General features: G+C 28.6%; 2 protein-coding genes across 4 annotated transcripts; one reads left to right on the forward strand and one right to left on the reverse strand.

Moving 5' to 3' along the window:
* Nucleotides 1-2,241: 2,241 nt before the first annotated feature.
* On the forward strand, nt 2,242-5,928 carry LOC137808633 (ACT domain-containing protein ACR4). Of its 3 annotated transcripts, none has more exons than XM_068609849.1 (8): nt 2,242-2,701; nt 3,156-3,240; nt 3,341-3,386; nt 3,503-3,617; nt 3,749-3,816; nt 3,922-4,518; nt 4,617-4,721; nt 5,300-5,928. In XM_068609849.1, the coding sequence occupies exons 1-8, from the start codon at nt 2,698-2,700 to the stop codon at nt 5,636-5,638; spliced, it is 1,359 nt and encodes a 452-aa protein (XP_068465950.1). In that variant the 5' UTR covers nt 2,242-2,697; the 3' UTR covers nt 5,639-5,928. The 3 variants fall into 3 exon arrangements, with proteins under 3 accessions (XP_068465950.1, XP_068465951.1, XP_068465949.1); XM_068609850.1 differs by having other exon boundaries at nt 2,279-2,460; XM_068609848.1 differs by lacking the exon at nt 2,242-2,701 and adding an exon at nt 2,804-3,000.
* A 4,388-nt stretch (nt 5,929-10,316) lies between these two features.
* LOC137808634 (agamous-like MADS-box protein AP1) lies at nt 10,317-16,000 on the reverse strand. The gene is made up of 8 exons (XM_068609851.1): nt 15,547-16,000; nt 13,748-13,826; nt 12,779-12,843; nt 12,385-12,484; nt 12,219-12,260; nt 12,029-12,070; nt 10,729-10,832; nt 10,317-10,626 (listed from the first exon to the last, which is right to left on the reverse strand). The coding sequence occupies exons 1-8, from the start codon at nt 15,729-15,731 to the stop codon at nt 10,533-10,535; spliced, it is 711 nt and encodes a 236-aa protein (XP_068465952.1). The 5' UTR covers nt 15,732-16,000; the 3' UTR covers nt 10,317-10,532.
* Nucleotides 16,001-21,244: the final 5,244 nt, after the last annotated feature.

Raw genomic sequence — 21,244 nt, forward strand, 5'->3', positions numbered from 1 at the left:
GGAAGAGCTACAATATAGACAATGACATAGTTACAATCATAAAAACCAACAACAAAATTGACAATAGGTTGAGAAAATGATGAAATAGTTATACAATATAAATCAGATACATGAACTTGTGATTTCAAATATATGTAGTAAATAGACAAGAGATACCAGACACCAAAATCATAAAGTCTCATGCACGAAACACCAAGATCATGAAGAATCATGCATGAGAAACAAAGATCATGAAGAATCATGCAAAAAAAAAAATGCATCCCTTTTCTATAGTTCTACACTATAGTAAATTTCAAAAATTAATGGCTTTTGCCAAAATTCTACATAGCCTTTTCTAACTATGTAAACATTGTGGAGCTTTTAGCAAAATGAATTGACATGACTGCAACATTTGGTTGAACTTTACCTTTTTGAAGAAAATAAGGAAATGAAAAAACCTTAAAGGATTAAGTGCTATAAATGAAAACAAAACCATGTTAACATATTTCCCATAATAAAGGTGCTGATGAAAAATTGTGAAGGATTACGAAGACAAACACGAAACACTGACCATGACCACCATTCATCAGTCGTGTGCACAAAGCCATGGATTCCTACATGTCACAAAATAGGAAGCAATCAAATAAATAAAAGATTGACCAAACAAAAGTGAAGACAGATACAAAGAATACCAACACAACCACTTATACATTATAAAAAAAACCACTAAATAATAATTTAATTTAAAAATAAAAAATAATTAATCACTGTATTAACTAAATTAAATACTAATTTAAATATTAAAAAATTATTATATTTAAACTGATTTTTATTATTAATAAAAATTTATAAAATGATTTTTAAATTTGTATTTAACTTTTTTTTTATCAGAAAAAGTAAATAAAATAAAATGAGATATTTCAGGTACTCCAACCCTTGTAAAAAACCAAAAACAAGTTTACTGTATTTAACTTAACTATGTAAGTTTTAGAAACTAATACTTTATATTTAAATTAATTTTTAAAAAATTAATAAAAATTAATTTAAAATATAAAATAACTAAATTTTCGTAACTAATAATTAAATACAATTTAAAAATTATTTTATAATTTTATTATTAATCTATTTTAGATATTAATATTTTTTTAGTTTATAAAATAATCTTTAATTTAATTAAATAATAACTAATTATTTTAATTTTTAAAATTAATTTTTATTTAATTTTTTAATGTTATCATGTAACAAACCAAATAAAAAGAAGAAGGAGAATATAAAAGTTAAATAGAAAAAAAGTTATAGGAGGCAGTGATTTGACATTGGTACAAGGTTGAACTTCAAGCTTTGCAGATAAACTATCTAGAGTGTATTGTGTGGAAGGAATTGTTGAACATATAAGTCAACAAAATAAACTAAGATTTTAGACAAAAAAAAAAAAAAGCTTGTGTAATTTCTAAGTAATAATATACTTATAAGGCCAAACACTTCTTTTATAAGTAGATAGTAGTTAACTAATTTTAAAATTTGTAGCTATGCAAAATTCAAAGTAAAAAAAGATAGAGAAAATTAAGATTTTTTTTTAATTTATCTTATTTTTCTTTAATTTTTGACTGTTAGGTACATTAAAAAAATTATTAAATAAAAATTAAATTTAAAGATAAAATATAATTAATATATATTATTTTAAAATTAAAAAATATTGATATATAAATTAACTTTTATTATTAATAAAATTTATAAATTAATTTTTAAAATAATATCTAATTTAGTTAATATTATAATTAATTGTTTTTTATTTTTAAAATTAATTTTTATTTAATAATTTTCTTGTATTAATAGTATAACATTATCATTCACTTTATATTAAAATAAGGTATCACCTTTATATTAAGACAAGATAAAACTAAGTGATGTATAACGTCAAATTTTTTGTAAAAATAAGGTAAAATTAATATTTTATAAATAACCCATTTTAATTTTGATATTTAAAATGTGTTACAATTATTTTTAATATATCAAATTCAGTAACTTGGAAGCACAAAAAGAGAAAAAAAAATAGTAAAAAATCTGGAGTCTTTTTTCTTGTATGATCTCATTTGTATTCCATTGCTTTGATTGAAAAGAAATTGACCTAACTTTTGGTTATACCAAACAAACAAGGGTTTGGAGATGCACCTATTCAGTATCCACTTTCCCCTGTAACCTTGGAACACACGTGGTTAATTCCTTTCATTATTATTATTATTATTATTATTATTATTGAACACCCACGTGCGCACCTTAGAACATGCCACCTACCTTGGCTCTTTTCGTCGCTCACGAACCACCTTCTCTAACATGCGCCTCCTTTTCTTTTTCTAGGTTAGGGAGAATGGGAATTGGGTTGCTGACAACGGGTGAAGGAAGAGAGACAAAGGGAGAAAAAAAAATTCTGCCTTTTCTTTTTGGAGGGACGTTGCAGGTGTTGAAGCATATGTCGGGAAGGTTCTGATTCAGAACTTTTATCTTTATAATTTAGGGAAAAATTAGATTAATTAGTTATTTCATGCTTAACTAAAAGTAATATTAGAAGATCAAATTGGTTGTGGTTGTGGTTGTGGTGTTGGTGTATGACTCTGTGTACTTAAACAATTCGTACACATATTTTCTGTTACTTTGTAACACATCCTCAAAGCTTATCATCTTCCGAGAAAGGTGTAGCACCAAAACTCACCCGCTGCAATGGGTAGGTGACATTTCATTTTGTCTTCTTATTCAATTTATGATATTTTATTTTTGTTAATTTTAACCTGGGCCTTCTATGGTCGCTCAGAAATTGACGCAGGAATTGGGTATTATTTTTATCTTTCTAGATCATGGTTTTGGGAGAATTTTTCTGGTTTTAACAGATTTTTCTTTTACCCTTTTCTTTTGTTGATGAAAAGATTTTTCCTTTACTCTAATTCGGCTTGTGGGTGTTTCCATAGCGTCATCGTTCTGTGGTGATGGGTGTTTCTTTTCTCAGTTTCCCGTATTGCTTGATGAGTTAATTTGAGTCCTGTTTATCTTTTCTTTTGAGTTTTTGGCTGTTTTTGTTCTTCTTATTCTTGCGGTTCTAATTTCTTTCACTAGCTTTATCTTTCTCTTTCCAATTCCGCTTTCTCTATGCTGATTGGTCCGTGATATCAATTCTCTCGCAGCTTTCATTTCGGGGGTCAACATGAACTTCTCTCGCTACATGAACGATGAATATGAAAAACTCTTTAGAAGAATGAATCCGCCCAGGTATGGTAGTACCTATTTGATGAAACAAAACCTTTCTGTCCTTAAAACTTGCTTCTTCCTCTTCTTATCCTTGTCCACTTGTTTTGTCTTGTTTTGTCAGAGTTGTAATTGATAATGAATCATGCGAAAATGCCACTGTTATTCGGGTATGAATATTTTCTTTCTTCTTCTTTTTGAGGGCTTCTTTATCTGCGATTCACCGTTTTCCTTATCTTGACGATTCTTCTATTTGTGGGTGATGGAATTGAATTTACCTTTGCAGGTTGATAGTGCAAACAAACATGGAATACTTCTTGAAGTTGTACAAATTCTCACTGATCTAAACCTCACAATAACAAAAGCTTATATATCCTCAGATGGAGGATGGTTCATGGATGGTAACAATTTTTTCTTTGCATTAATTTCTGTAATACTATATATAATGCATGTAAGCGTGCATGTCTGTGTACATAATGAACTCATATTTTGCGGGAAAGTAATGGTTGGTGTTTTTATCATGTTTTGTCAGTTTTTAATGTCACTGACCATGATGGAAAGAAGGTTACAGATGAAGCTATTCTGGAGTACATTCGAAAGGTTTGTCTCCTTTGCTGTTATTTAACATAGGTTTTTTTCCCTTTCTTTTTACTTTTTAGTATAAACTCATTGACTTGGGAGGGCTACTGCAACTTATTGTTGCAGTCTCTTGGCCCGGAGTCTTGCTTTATGTCTTCCATGAGATCTGTTGGGGTCACACAAACTATGCAGCACACTGCAGTTGAGCTATTGGGAAGTGATAGGCCGGGGCTGCTTTCAGAAGTGAGTGCTGTTCTAACCAATCTCAAGTGTAACATACTGAATGCAGAGGTGTGGACTCACAATACCCGTGCAGCTGCTGTGATTCATGTAACTGATGAAGAAACAGGTTCTGCTATCACTGATCCCCAGAGGCTCTCCCTAATTAAGGAGCTTTTATGCAATGTGCTGGGTGGTGGCAACAAAGTCAGGGGATCTAGCAGTGTAGTCACTAAAGAAGTTAACCATACTGAGAGAAGGCTTCACCAGATGATGTTTGCTGATAGGGATTATGAACGAGTTGATGATGATGATGAGGATATTGATGAGAAAAGTAGACCAAAAGTGACTGTAGTGAATTGGTCTGATAACGATTACTCTGTAGTTACTATCCAATGTAAGGACAGGGCAAAACTTCTCTTTGACATAGTTTTCACTTTGACAGACATGCAATATGTGGTTTTCCATGCAAGTATTGATTCTAAAGGGCCAAATGCTTATCAGGTATCTCTTGTTTTCTGTGTGCGTGTGTGTGTGTGAAAGAGAGACTCTTATTATAATCCTCAAAGGATGAGGTAAATATTCTGTGGATTTTAATTTAGGAATATTACATCAAGCACATAGACGGATCCCCTGTAAAATCAGATGCAGAGAGACAAAGAGTGATACAATGTCTTGAAGCTGCTATTAAAAGAAGAATATCAGAGGTGAAGACTGAATAATTACTGAACTTATTATCTATTACTGTTGACTTTTGCTCAGAAACTTGCCTATATAAAACTCATTCTTTCAATTCTTGTGTTTGTAAGTATATCTTTAAGAACATTACTTTTCCATCAACTATGATTTATTTTTATTCTTTAAAATTTGGTGGAGGTGACCATTATCATTTTGTTTATATCTTTCTGATGCACTAATCCTTCTACCCATAACAGTGATCCGCAATTATGTTTAGTTACAAGGCAACAACAGTCATGCATTCACTACTTCTATGAATGAAGTTAGACAATTTTCTGGTTGTAGGCTACTCTATAACCCAGATTTTTTATGACTTCACAATGCATAATGTAAACAATTTTTAAGTAATTATTTCTTCCTCCACCTTATTGTGTTGTTATATTGAAATCATTGTCATTTGCTGTATGACTTTGCTAATTTTGTATTCTAGTCCAGAAAGTCCACTACCCTTTAATATACAAATGTGAGTCGTGCATTTTTGGCATGTTTATCTTTTCACTTTCCTTTTGGTTAGTTTTCTTTAAGAATTTGTTTCTTGCTCCTTCAGGGTTTGAAGCTAGAACTATGTGCAACAGACAGAGTTGGACTGCTATCTGATGTCACACGAATCATCCGAGAGAACAGCCTCACTGTTACAAGGGCAGAGGTGACAACCAAAGGGGGCAAAGCTGTTAACACCTTCTATGTTGGAGGGGCTTCAGGTTGCCCAGTTGAGTCCAAGACCATAGAATCCATTCGCCAAGCAATTGGCAATACCATACTCAAAGTAAAGGGAAAGCCTGAAGAGTTGAAACCTGCTCCTCAAGATTCTCCAACAAGATTCCTTTTTGGTGGTCTTTTCAAATCCAGATCCCTTGCTAACTTCGGCATGGTTTCTTATTCTTGAGATTGTGAATTGAACAAGCTTCCTTTCATTCTGTACAGGAAAAAATGATGAAGATGCAAACCTTAGCAATATTTTCACCTTAGAACAAGTTTGACCTTAGTTTAGCAAGTAAAAAGCATTGAATCCTTACATAAGTGGCCTTGTGAATACCCCCTCAACCTCAGTTATCTAGCTTTATAGCTTTGTTACTATCAATCATAAATTGGAACGATGAAATAGAAAAAACTTCAACTGTGAAACGCCATTGAATTAGTTTCATATGTATATAAAATTTCCCAAGTATGATTTAATATTGGTTTAAACATAGTTTTAGTTCCTATAGTTACCTCGATTTTCTATTTTATGTTTATACTTTATAAAATGGACACAGTCCTCATAACTCTTTGTAAGTTTTAATCTCTATAACTTTGTTAGTAATGTTTTGAAGTAGTTCAATTTTATTTAAGTTTCAGTCTTTATACTGTAGCAAACAAGGGTACTGTTGGTTGCTTCTTGGACGTTATATGCGATGTCATGTTGATGGTGGTAGAAATCAAAACCTAAAAAAATAAAACTAGAGACTGATCAAGGAAGTATAAGTGAGAGCATATTCAAGAAGACAGAGGACCCTGTGGAGTAATAGTCCAGAAGAAGCAAACCAAGTTCTACAAAATTCAACAGTAACAAAATTTTCTCTCCAGCTTGAGTCTAAGCACTCAGAAATTCTTGCGTGGAATGAATATCAATTTATCACTTAGAATGGGAAGACAAAAATGATAATTCCAACAGTAACCAACAAATAACATGTCCAGAGATCAAATTGGAATCAATTTCAAGAAGAATGTATAGTCTCATAGTCTTAATAAATAACACCTAATTTCTCATTTGCTTGATAAACAGCAATTAACTCATTTTAGTTCATTTCACTACACAATGGTGATTGACACAAACTAATGAGGTCACATTCATTGAGAGAGCATACTAAAATGGCACTGATGCATCTTTCATTCATGTGTGATTCCCTAAGTACTAACCAAATATCAATATACAGACAAAAAAATAGCACAACTTCCCTTTTTCCCTTCTCACTCACTCCTAAAACAAACTCCTCTCTCTAACAAAAAAAGAAGTCATGAAATATTAGGATTATCCCTTTTTTCTTTTTCATTCCAAAAAAATTATGAAATAAAAACTAATTTTAAAGACTAAAAATAACTAGTTGTTATATTTATTAAATTAAATATTATTTTAAAAACTAAAAAAATTATTAATATCTAAATCAATTTATTGATAAATAATTTTTAAATTGATATTTAATTAGTTATAAAGATTTTAAATATCAACTTTAAAATCTAAGTAATCGGTAGTTAAACCTAAATAGCTAATTAGATACCAATTTAAAAACTAGTTATCAATAGTAAAAACTAATTTAGATATCAAATTTTTTTTACTCTCTAAAATAGTATCTAATTTAATTAGTATAACAATTAATTATTTTTTATTTCTAAAATTTGTTTTTTATTTAATAATTTTTTAGTAATATTTTTTTGAAGTAGTGAGTAGTTTTTCATTGACCTTCTTCTGTATTTCTACATGCAATTATCAGTTTTTTTTTGTCCATTGTTCTTCCTTAATAAATTTATGAGAAAGTCACCATTTGTCAATTTGTCTTTATTTTCTTGTATATTTGTTTTCCTCCCTATTTTTTTTCCTCCTCTGTCATTTTTCTCTTTCAAAGGACATTAAAATATGTTCTTAGGTAGAAAAAAAAAAGTAATTTTTTCAATCATTTTGTTTTTAATTATTATATTTTGGCACAAATATTTTAGAAAGTTAATAAGATGAAATTATGATAGAATTAATTTTAAAGTCCTGTAACTTTAAGAAGAAAAGAATAAATATGAAAGTTAACCTAATCTAAGGAGTTTGAAGATTTTGCATGCGTGTGTTGAAAGTGGACACAATTAACTGTTTTGATATTTTGGAAGCTACATGCGTCATTTTCAAGAGCTACACCATAGGTCTGACCTTCTGAGTGCCCTAAGAAAGGGCAGGTTCACTTACTAGGAGGATGGGCCAAGCTCCTACTCCTAAGTGCCCTAAACAAATCAAGATTGACTTTTCAAAAACTTTTTACTGTTTGATAGATTGGAGATAAATTAAAGGAGTGAGAATAATATATAAGAATAAATATTTTAAAAAATTAAAATTATAGCTGCATGATTTTAAAACGAAGTATTAATGAACCTAATCTAATCTAATAACCTAGTTTTATTTTATTTTTTTATCTTTGTTTTATTTCATTATTTTGGGTAGGCATTTGATTGGCTATGCTTAATTACGTGTGAGGTAATCTTCTTCTTTTTTTCCCCTTTTGAAATTTTAATTTATTTTTTCAAGCCATAATATATACATTAAAAAAATATTAAATAATAACTAAATTTAGAGATAAAAAATAATTATATATTATATTAATTAAATTAAATACTAATTTAAAGATTAAAAAATATTAAATATGTGATTTCTATTATTATTAAAAATTTATAAAATAATTTCTAAATTTGTATTTAAATTAGTTACTTAAATTTTAACGACTAATATTTTAGATTTTAAATTGATCTCTCTAAAAGACTAATAGAAATTAATTTAGAATATAAAATATTAAATAACTAAAACATTAGTAACTAAATGGTTAGATACCAATTTAAAAATATTTTATAAATTTTTATTAATAATAAAAACTATTTTAGATATAATAGTTTTTTTTATAAATGATTTCTAATTTAATTAAATAATAATTAATTATTTTAATTTTTATAATTAATTTCTATTTAATAATAAGTGATAATTATTAGTTAAAAGACGAGATTTCTTTAAACCATTTAATTTTTCTTTTTACTTAAAAATGTATAATAACATAAACTATGATTGAGTGAAAACAAAGGGATGCATTGTGCACCACCCAAAATGTTTAATGAAAATAATTAATCTATGTTCTTGAAGTTCATCAGAAAAAAAACACACACACACAAAACACGCACAAAAAAAAAAAGAAAAAAAAAGTTGTCTGAAACGAAGTGAATGAGGTTCACTAGTCAGTAGCTCTGAAATGAGTGTTCAAACGCAAGTGTCTGCAACGGTTGTCTCCTTACCAGTTTTAAAAATTTCTTAGGTTATTAAAAATCATCGATGAAAAGTAAAATATTAAAAATTATAATTACATAAGTAAAAATTTAATTCTTTACCCATAAAAAATATAAAGTAAAAGAACGATTTCTTTGACTAAATAAGAATAAAAGGAAAATTACATTTCTATTTATTTAAACGAGCAAGAAAATTGTAAATCAGTAAATCAACTATATAATGTTTTAACCCACTAATTGATAAATAATAAAGTTCTAACCAAATAAATGACCTTTTTCATAAATTTATTTATTAATTTTGCGTTATTAAAAAATAATAAGATTTTCAAACACCTAAAAAAAAAAGAATTCCATATTTTATCACCTTCCTCCAAATGAGTAGTGTTTTATTTTCGTGTCTCCTACTCCAAAATTTACCCCCATTTAGTTTTTCTCATATATATATATATATATATATATATATATAAATATATCATAATATTAATTTATTTATAATTCAATGATAAAAATACTTTAACTCATACACCTTAAATATACATTTATATTATATTATTTGTTTACATTACTTTTTTGTTCACAAAGCATTGCTTCAAACTCCTACAATTGAATACAATTACTTGATAGATTATAGAAACTGGTAACAGATGGTTAATCATTTACTTCAAGTATACTTCATTTTAATATTACACTTTTAAAGAGAACTATTTTTGCATGGAAAATTATATTCATAAACCTATTAATTAGATTTGTTGGTCTGTTGTGAAAGATAGGAAAAAAAAAATGAAGTAAAATAAAATAAAATATGTGAGAATGGACATGATATGATAGTAAAAAGCATAAAGGAGCTGACAGGTAAAAAGATGAAAGTACTGTACATGTATATTTTGTACCTTCGAAAAGTTGAGTTGAAAGATCCCTAATGCATAATTTCAACCAAGAATCAACAAACTCTTCCTACTAAAGACACATTCAGCTTAAAATAAGGAAAAAGAAGAACAAAAATTTAACCAAAATGACTATATATTATAGTATTTTCCTTTATAAAATGTAACACTAATTAACATTAGATTTTGCAAAAAAAAATTATAAGAAGATTAAATCTATTGAAAAATCACCTCAGAGGAAAATGCATTTATAAAGGGCATTTAAATATCCTAATTAATGATCAATTTACCATTGTCTCATAATTTAATAGGTAAGTAAGTAAATAACCTTTTATAAATCTGAACTTCTTTAGTTACAGCACTTGAATTAATTAAAAATCCACAATAACATTTTGATACTCGAATTATAAACCATAAATAAACGAATATTTACTTTCTTTTTCAATAAAAAAAATTGAACATGCATATCCACCTTATCTAGGTCAACCTGCATAATGTTACAGTAAAAAATAATTACTCTCTTTAAATACATTTTCCATAATTCATATATATATATATATATATATATATATATATGTTTTGTGTGTGTGTGTTAGGTCAAACAAAATGAATGCTACGTACCCAATTAGAAAAGACAAAGTCTTGAGTTCAAATTTCATCATACAAGACATGTCCCTTGGAGAAACTTAACTATATATAAAAGGTTTGAGTTAAGAAAACAAGGTCTTGGAACAAAGTTAATTATAGAGTTACAACACACAATATATATATATTAACGTCTTGAGATTAAGAAAAACCAGAAAACATAGAGGCATCATAAGCCCTGAAACATGTTGTCCAATGCCTTACCACATAGTTATAACATCATCCATTTTTCTAAGAATGTTTTCAGAAGCATCCAAGGTGGCAGGAATACAAGGGTTCCAGAGTGAGGTCAAGTTCATTCCTCCCTACTTCTTGTGCTTCCTCACGATAATTGCCACTGCAGAAAGTAATAACATTAACTATCAGTTAATACTTGTAAAGAAGACAACCCCAGTTAAAACATGAACTGTAACATAGTATGTTGTTATGGAAACTTCACCCCATGTTCAGAAGTGGCTGTGGTAGCAAGAAAGATGCATTGACTCCATGGTTTGGATGCTCCCACTGTGCCTGCTGTGCTGCAACCTTTTCTTTCTCCTTGATCTGATCTCAGTTCACACAAATACTTTAGCATGTGTTATACGCATACATAAATGAAGAATATGAATCAACCTTCCATGAAATAAATAGGGCTATATACCATTTCTTAAGTCAAAATTAACAAAGGAGGTGATTGATCTCATTTTCGTTATAGTTTCAGAAGCAGATGAAAACTTTATAACATCATGATAAGAGCCAGAAGTGTATGTATTCAGAAAAAATATGAAGGGAATGATAATGAAACCTTACCTTACTGTATATACACACACATATTAGTTAATTTTTTTATCAGAAAAAAAAAACCCTTATGTACAGTTACCAATTAGTTGATTTTGGTTACAATCAAGTACAAAATGAATCAGAAAGTTTTAAATTCTAAAGTATGGTGTAAATCATTCTACAAGTATATTGTAAAAGTTTGTTAATTTGAAAAATAATTCATATAGACTCTATAGATGACATCTGCAGAAAAAACCAAGTAGAAAAAAAAAAGAGAGAAAAGTTTACATGTGATAAGTTATAGGATGCTATAATAAGAAAAAATATTGAAGTATTTCATATATGTTAGACTGGGAAAGAAATGATTTTTTTTTTTTAAAATGGTAGAAATTGAAGAAAAATAAAATGGAAAAATGTGTGATTTGGATGAATTGGTAAAGGAAGAAAATTAAAAGATTATAAATTTCTTTCTAATTGTTTGGATAAGTTGAAAAGAGAGAGTGACATAAATAAATTTCATGAAACAATATTTTGTATGTAATATTTTTAAGATAAAATTCTTTACAAACTTATTTAAAAATGTACTATGATTTTTATAAAAATAAAAAGAGAGAAATTGTTTCCCTTCCATGTTATTCTAATTTGGGAGAAAAGTAGGAGATCCAACAAATTTTTTTTTTTTCTGATCTCAAATAACAATGAAAATTTAATATTTTTTTATCTCATTTTTTTTCTATCTCCCTTCACTCTACTAAAACAAACAAATTGTGTCCTCTTAGTTAAAAATACACTTAGACTTATATTTTCCAACTTACATAAAATAGAAGAATCCTGAAACATTTACACCATTATTCCTTCTCTACATGCATTCTATACTATTATTTTTCCATGGTAGTATATTAAGCAGCATTAAAAAATGGTAGAATTAAAAAATTTGATGCAAAGAGAATAAATGAGTAATAGTATGTATTGTTCATCACCTTCTTTGCAAGCATGTTATTCTGCTCCTGTATCACTTTCTCCTGTCAAAGTACAAGTAGAGCACATGTCAGATTCTCCAGAGGGACACGCATAATCAACAAGATTGGTCTCTGAAACTTATATGCAACCGTTACAACCTTTTAGGACACAGAGACCTACACAAAGATGTGACAAGATTTTAGTAAGTACCTTCTTCTGAAGCTCAGAAATTGACTCGTACATGAGTTGGTTCTGTCATTAAATGTATAATAATACTAGTTACTATGCATAATCATTATTCAGTATTCAGTACCAATGAAGCATAAAGAATACAAGTGAAGTTAAAGTATCATAGTTAGTTGTATGTTTTATATACTCTGCGTGTACGAATTTGTTTGAGAGCAGTATCTAACTGCTGTTCCAGACTCTGAAGCTCTTTCAGGCTCATTGATCCTAAATCTTCTCCCATATAGTGCCTGTGTACATAAACATTTTTCATCAAATAATTTTCATTTTATCAATAAAAATAAAATAAAATAAAACATTTTAGATGTTTTTCAATCCTTATACAAACATTTTAGGTCTTATACACAAAATGGCTAAACCAACCTACTCAACACCTGACCAAACTCCACAATCCTCCAAACTTTTCATAAAATAATAATTGAAACTAGTGAATATTCAAAATTCCAACATGGTTTTTTCTTTTCTTCTTCTAATAAGACAAATAAATTAAAGACAACAAAGTACAAATATAGTTTAGGATATACCTATGGTTTCTCTGCAAAAGGTCAATCTTTGCCTTGAGTCTGGTATACTCAATGGTCCAATTTCCCTGCACAAACACACACCTAACTGCTCACATTCTTAACTTGGATTGGGACAACAATCTCTATATATCAGTTTGATTATATCACTTCATTCACATATTCAAGAACTGCAAATGTTGGGCAGAAACTTTGAAATAAGATATTTGTAAATTAGTTAATCCATTATTCAATATACTTATAATTGTATTTAGGGTTTATGATTTAAATCTTATAAGAAATAAAATTGGTAATTGAGTGTTAATGTTGTTTAATATTTATCAATTCATAATAAAGCTAATTTATATAATTGTTGAGACATTATTGATTATTATAAGTGAAAAAAAAATATTAGTTTTCTTTTTTGAATAAATATTTCTATGGAAATAATAATTATTGAAAATTTTCTATCTATTTAATAAGCAATATATGCATTTGAAAGTTTTTTTTTTTATATATAATTGAATATGCTAATTGATATATCATTTTTCACTTTCATATTTTTCTTTTTATATTGAGATATTTTAATCTTAACTTTATAACATGAAATACAAATTATCTCTATACGTTTTAAGTTGGGGAAATATAATTTGGAGTAGAAAATGCTTGATCTACCATGTACAAAAGTTATCAATTTTAAATGGTTTTGAGAATCAGAATTTATAATTTCAGTACCAATAATTAATCTCATAAATGATCTTTTTATACAAATAATAGATTTTTCACAAAGTTTAGATTTTTATATTCATTTCTATAATTACTAATTGAAAGAAATCATACCATTTTTAGATCTATCTTCCCTATATTTGTCAAAATATGAAACAATCAATACCTTTTTATCACATCTAAATAATATAATATTTCAACTTTTCTGTCAATAATATATATATATATATATATATATATATATTTATTTAGGAACAAATGACAAACCTGTGATTCGGAATCATTGGCAACAAGTTGTCTCTCTGCATAGGCATACCTTTCATAGCGTTCCAGTATCTTCTCCATGCTGTTTAATAATTGTTAATATATAGCAGAAATAAATAAAAAACATATATTTAGTTATCACTAAATTAATAACAAAACCAGCCAAAAGATTATTCAAAGTCCTTAGCAGAATATAAAAAAATATAGTAAAAAGATAAGCGATGAACAGCTAGTAATTAGAACAAGCTACACAAAATAATAATAACAAAACATGTTTTTCACTCATGCATTTATAAAAACAAAACTCAAACTCTATGTAAGTGAAAAAATTGAATGAAAAAATAAAGTATGAATAATATTAACATCCCTTAACAGAAAACATGGATTTTATAATTGCATACAACTTTTCATTTACATGCGTAAATATAATCCCTACATAGTTACAGTTTCCACATCCTTATAATTCGTAAATTCGAACATAAAAGAGAGTTAGATTTAATTTATGCAATTGAAGATGATGATGATTAAAGCAAGCATACTACAGTTTTTGGAGAAAAAACATTACCCTCTTAAATATGAAATATATATAGATATATAGATACGTAGATTCTTATTTCCCTGGTTTTACTCTGCAAGTTAATAAATCATGTTATTTAACACTGTTGATAGAATCACTTTTAAAATGAGTTTTTTTTTTACTGTAAAAAAACAGTGTTGAATCCCAATAATGTTGTGGTTTAAAAAAAATGCAATGAAAGAATTGGCGAATGTGAAATGTTACGTTTCAGTGGTGGCAGGTATGGAATAATAAATATAGAGATTTGGTATGAGGGAATGAAAATAGAAAGAAATTAGAAGGTGAAATTGACATGGTTGATCTAGGAAACTGAACCCATGAAACTGACAAGAATAATATTAGTCTGAGATTAAACAGAAAAGCATGCAACATTCTTGCTTCCATGTTATGATATGTGAAAGGACTTGAGCTTCAAAATGAACTTGACACCTAGCTATGTGTAAATACGTGTTAATCAACCAGCTTTAAGCAGCATACTCTATCACAAAAGAAGGAAAGAGCCATCATTTTCTTAAATGGAAAATCAAAAGTACGAAAGTTCGAAAGCAGCAACAGCAACTGCTTCTTCTAGCTCCTGCACCCAAAGGACCTGAGGTCCAAAATCACCTTCACAACTAACCAAATACTGTCACTCCTGACCAAATATTTCAAACTAAATTTATTTATGTCCAAAAACCTTGAATCATCGGATACCACACTTCTCTAACCTAGTAAATGTCAACAATCTTTCACTAATCAACATCGATCAACAACACCACTAATCTGTTCATAAAAAAATTTCCAGGTTTGTGCTGACTGAAAAATATGCACAAGGTTCATAAAAATAAGACATGTTGTTTCTTTCTTTCTTCTGCATTTTTCTCTAAAATCTCTTTAAAGCATGAGATACCCTTTTTAGTTCATGAAAAGAAATCTGTTTGATCCGGCAGAAAATAAGATTTGAGGGAGAAAACAAGAGGAAAGCAGTTTCTCCTCTAGCTTTCGACCCCAAAACAGAAACCTTTAACTGAAAAGTACAGAAAAAGCATTATTTGTGAAGAAAACAAAGAAAGGGTGAAGAATTGTAAAGAAAAGAGAGTGATGTAGTTATAGATCTCCCTCTCTGGAGAGGAAGGCAGTGTAGGAGAGAGAGATCTGTGGAAATGATAGGATATATGCAGTAAAAATAGAGGGTTATGTAGAGATCTATGAATTATATATATATATGATGATACAGTGCAGTTACCAAGAATCAGTGGCATATTCAAAGAGCTTTCCTTTGTGGGAGAAGACAATCAAAGCGACCTCAGCGTCACAGAGCACAGAGATCTCGTGTGCTTTCTTGAGTAACCCAGCTCTCCTTTTGGAGAAGGTTACCTGGCGATTGATCTTGTTCTCTATCCTCTTCAGCTGAACCCTACCCCTTCCCATGTTACTGTCTTCTTTTTTCCTTTAATTATATTATACCTAATTACTTCTTTCCCTTTTTTTCCCAACAAAACCCCAAACAAGCAAAAGGGAACAAACCCCAGAAATATGCTTAAAAACCTTGCTATTCTAGCCAATGGAGGGAGAGAATGTTAATTTACGGATCTTTCTTCTTCTGGACAAGAATGGAGGAGAAGCACCACTGTGTAGTAGTAGTAGTGCAAGTTTCCTATTATCTCTCTATCTATCTATCTATATACTCAATTATTTCTATTATTATTATTACTACTAAGACGGTAATAACATGGGGTTTGGAGAGAAGCGGTTTTGGTTTCTGGTGTGAAAAAACCAGGCAGTTTTTTTAACGTTGTGCTGTCGAGCTGCGATTGGTTGAAGAGTTACCATGTTGGTGCATGTGGTAACCAACAGCCACACACACAATGATATCTCTTTTGCTTTTCGGGTTTTGTTTTTGCATTTTGTATCTCAGTGGATTCAACTTTCAAGTGTCTGATGGTTTAAACAGTGCCCATGTCGTACGGACCAGAACATTACGTGCATCCTTTCATTGACGGCGCCACAACCCACTCTGGTTCATCCCTTCGTCCACCATATATTCAAATGCTTTTTTTAGGGTTCACTTTTTTCCCTCCACTCTTCTTAATATCACCTTCTCTTTCTCCTTCCATTTGCCACTTTTTCCACATTCAAATTAACTAATCACTTCCTTCCCATTAATGTCCGAAACTTTTCACTCTCCAAATATGTGTATGCATATTTCCTCTTTCTTTAGGTCAAAAACTTTCCATGCTTCCTTCAACGTTTTCTATTGCAACTTTCCGTACACATGAAATCCAGCTGTCGTTAAAATCTGAAGCATGTGACTGTACTCTCGCTTTATACTTATATTCTGTGTTTAATAGTTAGATTGGATTCACCTGTTCAACGGAAATATTTTATGAACCAGTTTCACTGAGCAGATTTAAAGCTATTTTGTTTTAAGTGTCTGACTTAAATAAAAAAATTAAAAGATATTTTTTGTACTGAGAAAAAAGAACCACCAATTTGGACTTTGATTGAGACTTGTAGTAGACCATGTTCTTGACAAAAGTAATAATCTATGTAAAGTTTTGATAATTGTAATGTGTACTTTTTTTACCTAGAAGATAATGACTAAAACCTTCCCACATAAAACGCATATTGTAATGCATCATTTATGTGATTTGTTACTGAATCACCCAGTTATGATTTCTCATAAATCATGCTCTGGTAATTAATTTATCACTAAGTCTTCCACCTACTATTTCTCGTAACTGTTCATTCTCAATTCATATTAAACATCATGAATATTGCAATTTATATTAACATATACTATTCTTTTTATAGTTTATAATATTTCATTTGAAAACATTTTATTTCCACTTTTCATAAATGATCACTTATTATACGTCACAAAACAGCGTGTACAACAATTTAATTAAAGCAACTATATACAACTCATTTAATTTAAAGAAATCAAGAAAAAAGGAAATAATTCAAAAAAAAAGAGTTAGTCGTGTGAGTAAGGAGTTCTTATTTGAGCTTATTTCCTATTATGAGAGTTTCTATAAGGGTTAGAATATCTTTGAAATGGTTCATATTTTTGTTTTTTTTTATAAAAAGAATTTCTTTGATGAGAGAGAATTATAACATCCTTTTTCTTGCTCAAACATCCCATTGTCGCTAAGGGTGTGTTTGAATTGGGGAGGAGATTTGAGAGAGTGAATTTGGAGTGATTTGAAAGGAAAGTGAGATTGTTTGGATTGAGATATGTTAGAGTAGATTTGTGAGGAAAATTTATTGGAGTTAGTGTGATGTGATGATTGCGAAAGTTTTTTTAATTTTTTTTAAATGTAAAATGTATAAAATATAAGTTTTTACAAATTTGATAAATATAATAAATTTTAAAAATATTATAAATAATTTAGAAATATATATTAAAATAAAAATAAATTCAAATCAAAAAAATAATATTAAATATTATTAAAAATACGTATTAATAATTAAAATTTAAACTAATATTTTATTTATTATTTATTTTATTATAATATGAAAATTAATATTAATAATTAATAAATAAATTATAAATGTTATATGTATATATTAAAATATAATTATATATACAATTAATATAAAATTTATTAAATTTTATAAAAAAGATAATATATAATCAACTTTCTCTTCAAATCCCCTTCATGAAGGCAAAGAAAGTTTAGACCAAACAACTTTTATCGTTTTAAGTGTTTTAACCTCAATTCTTGCCTCGTTTTTCCAACTTTCTTTGCTTTCTCTCTCTCCTCACCAATCCTTGCATTTCTTCGCCTGAATACAAACAGGCCCTAAGCATGAACATTAGGGATGACAATGTGGGTCAGCTTGTCCCGCATAAAAAATGTGAGTTGTTTTATTGGTCTGCATAATAAATATTTTTTTAAAATTAATAATAAAATAAAATTTTAAGTATAAATTTTGAATAAATATATTTTTTATTTATTAAGATAATTTTTTTTCTTAATTAGATGACTTAGGTAAATGATTTCACAATATTATTCTTACGATACATGCATAATAAGATATAGGTAAAAAAAATTATAATGATGTTTTGATTTTCAATCGTACTAATAAAATGACTAATAAAACCTTTCATTAAATATATCGACTTTTTAAGGTAATAAATGTAAACACATAATTACTATTCTAATTTGAAAAATAATATAAAATATTATATATTATATATATATAATTATACTATATTTAAATTTTATTATAAAAAAGACTAAGGTTTGACTACTGCATTAAGCATTTGATGAGTATTGAAACCTAAATAATCTATGCATTTTAGAAAGGCAAAAAAAATATTATTAAATATTAAAAAACCATTATTGAATTTGGTGAAGGTGTTATGAATTAGGGATTGATGGTAGTTTCTTCCTGCATCTCCATGCCTTTCTTCTTGCACCCCATACTTCAAAAAATACTCAAATTACCCTTTGATATTTTCATTTAATGTTTTTTCTTTAATTTCAGAATGTAGAATTCAAAGACTTCTCGAGTTATAGAATCTAGAAGTTAAAATTTATGTTTCGGATTGTACAATATTCCAAATTGCACAATCCATAATACAAATTTTTTATTTCAAATTGTAGAATTTGGAATGAATAATTTTGAAATTTTTTAAAATATGACGCTGCAAAAAGAAATTATGGGGGTGTAGCAATAAATTTTTAAAATTTTAAAATATACGATTATGTGGGCTAGCTTGCCGTGCACTTGGCCAGCACTGACGGTGAGTTATATGAGGTGGGTCTAAGCAAGCCAAGGAGTGCAGGTTGAATAGGAAACCCACCCTATATTTTTTCTCAACAGACCATGGGTCGACTGACACGACCTTTCTCACTACGTCATCTCTAATGAAGATATAGTCACTTGAGTGTCATGAGAATGTTAAATCCTATACTCTATGAGTGGAAAGAATTTTAGAGGAGAATCTTTCTCACTCGAACATTTTGCATGAGTGACAAAAATTCTAGAGAAGAGTTAATTGTTGTCTCCTCCCTTTGCTCAAACTACCATCCATAACTTAAGCGGTAAAACTCTTTATCTAACTGACATATGGTCATCTATGCTAGGTGGAAAAATTTCACAATTCAAATATTTAATTAAAATTAAACCAAAAATAGTTTTTTTTCTCAATCTAAAATAATATAAACTATTCCAACTATACTTATTTTAATTCAACTAGGTTCAAAGCACTTAACCAACTAATCAACATAACACTCAAACAACATAACATTGCTTAAACCTAACCACCTATTACACTTATCCCAAACCTCCCTAGCAGTAATGCACTTGAAGACAAGATGATCAACATTTGTATAATCAACAATGATTCCTAGTGAAAGTAGGTTACCCTTGGTAGCTATTTGCCCTGTATAACTCTCCAAGTGAAAATTTGCATCGACGGTAAGATTCTAACTCTGCAAATTAATCTGAAAATGTCATTATCCACTATTGTACTACGTTGCATCAAACTTGTATATATGTTTCTAACCATCACTAAAAAATCATCAAATAGAAACCAATTTTTAAACCAAAATAATTAGTTGCACCAGTAACTAAATTAGAGATCATTTTGAAAACTAAAAAAAAATGGTTTCTAAATTAGTTTCTATTATTGTTAAATAGTTTTTAAATTGGTATCTAATTAGCTATCAAGGTTTTAACTACCTAGATTCTAAATTTGGTAGAAAAACTTTGGTTGCTAAATAGATATCAATTTAGAAACCATTTAACAATAATAGAAATTAATTTAGAAACAAAAAAATTATTTAGTCCCTAAAATAATCATTATAACAACTAATTATTTTTTTTCTCTAAAATTGGTTTTTATTTCCTGATTTTCTTGTAGTGCATGTAAGCATTTGATATGTTGAGTTATTCCACTTCCAACCATCACTTTTATTCTTAATAAGCTATTTAGAATTTATAGTGTTAATCATACAATTGAGTTGTTGTATTTCCCTAATTAAGCACTCCTCCATTCTAAGTTCTAAACCCATGTTTGATTTAACCAGTGTTCGAGGTTTTCCAATTTTGCATCTATATTGATATGGTTGTTGTACAACCTTGGATATGACAATGCTAGTGTCTCATCCCTATCCCATTTATCATGTCAAAAAATATTCTATTACCAAATTCCCTGTTATTACCATTCTTTGTTACCTATTCCACATTATTTTCAAATAATTTCCCTTTTTTTCTCATTTGTTATTTTTCTCAGGTCCCTTCACTAAACTAATTCCTTTTTCCTATTCTTCCCCTTATTTAAAAGATCACAGTCCCCATCCTTTGCTTCCAACATTTCCTTCAATATTCCCCCATGAAATAATCTCCACATCCATTTCCCAACTAAAGCCATATTGAAAATTTGTATATTCTTAATACTCAAACCCCTTTCATATTTAGGCTTATAAATAATTCCAACCCCACATGAAGTCCTTTTGAATCTTCTTATTTATGTTGCATACAACTTTTGGTAAGGACATATAAAACCAGGGTAGGTTTTTATTACTAATTTTATTTATTGGGCACACTCTCCTCACAAATAACACGTTTTTATATTCCATTTTGTCAATTTTCTATTACCTCCTTAAAAAATAAAATCTTTATGGAATTTTCGCCATAGGCATCCCTAAATATTTAAAGGGTAAAGTAATGTTGTCACAACTTAACATTGCAAAAAATTTGAGCAACCTATTATTCTCAACCCTGATTTCACCTATCTTGGTCTTAGAAAAGTTTGCTTTCAATCCTCAACCAATGATACTATGTGCGTCACATTATCAACTGTTAACACCATTGGTGAAAACTTAACGAAAGAGACCAAATTGAACATTTTAAAAAAACCTTGAGATCAAATTGATTTTGTTAAAAGCCATTATATTAAATTAAACATTAAATCCAAATATAGAGATAAA

This window comes from Phaseolus vulgaris, chromosome 3 (assembly GCF_000499845.2).
Source record: "Phaseolus vulgaris cultivar G19833 chromosome 3, P. vulgaris v2.0, whole genome shotgun sequence".
In the NCBI taxonomy this organism is placed as follows: Eukaryota; Viridiplantae; Streptophyta; class Magnoliopsida; order Fabales; family Fabaceae; genus Phaseolus; species Phaseolus vulgaris.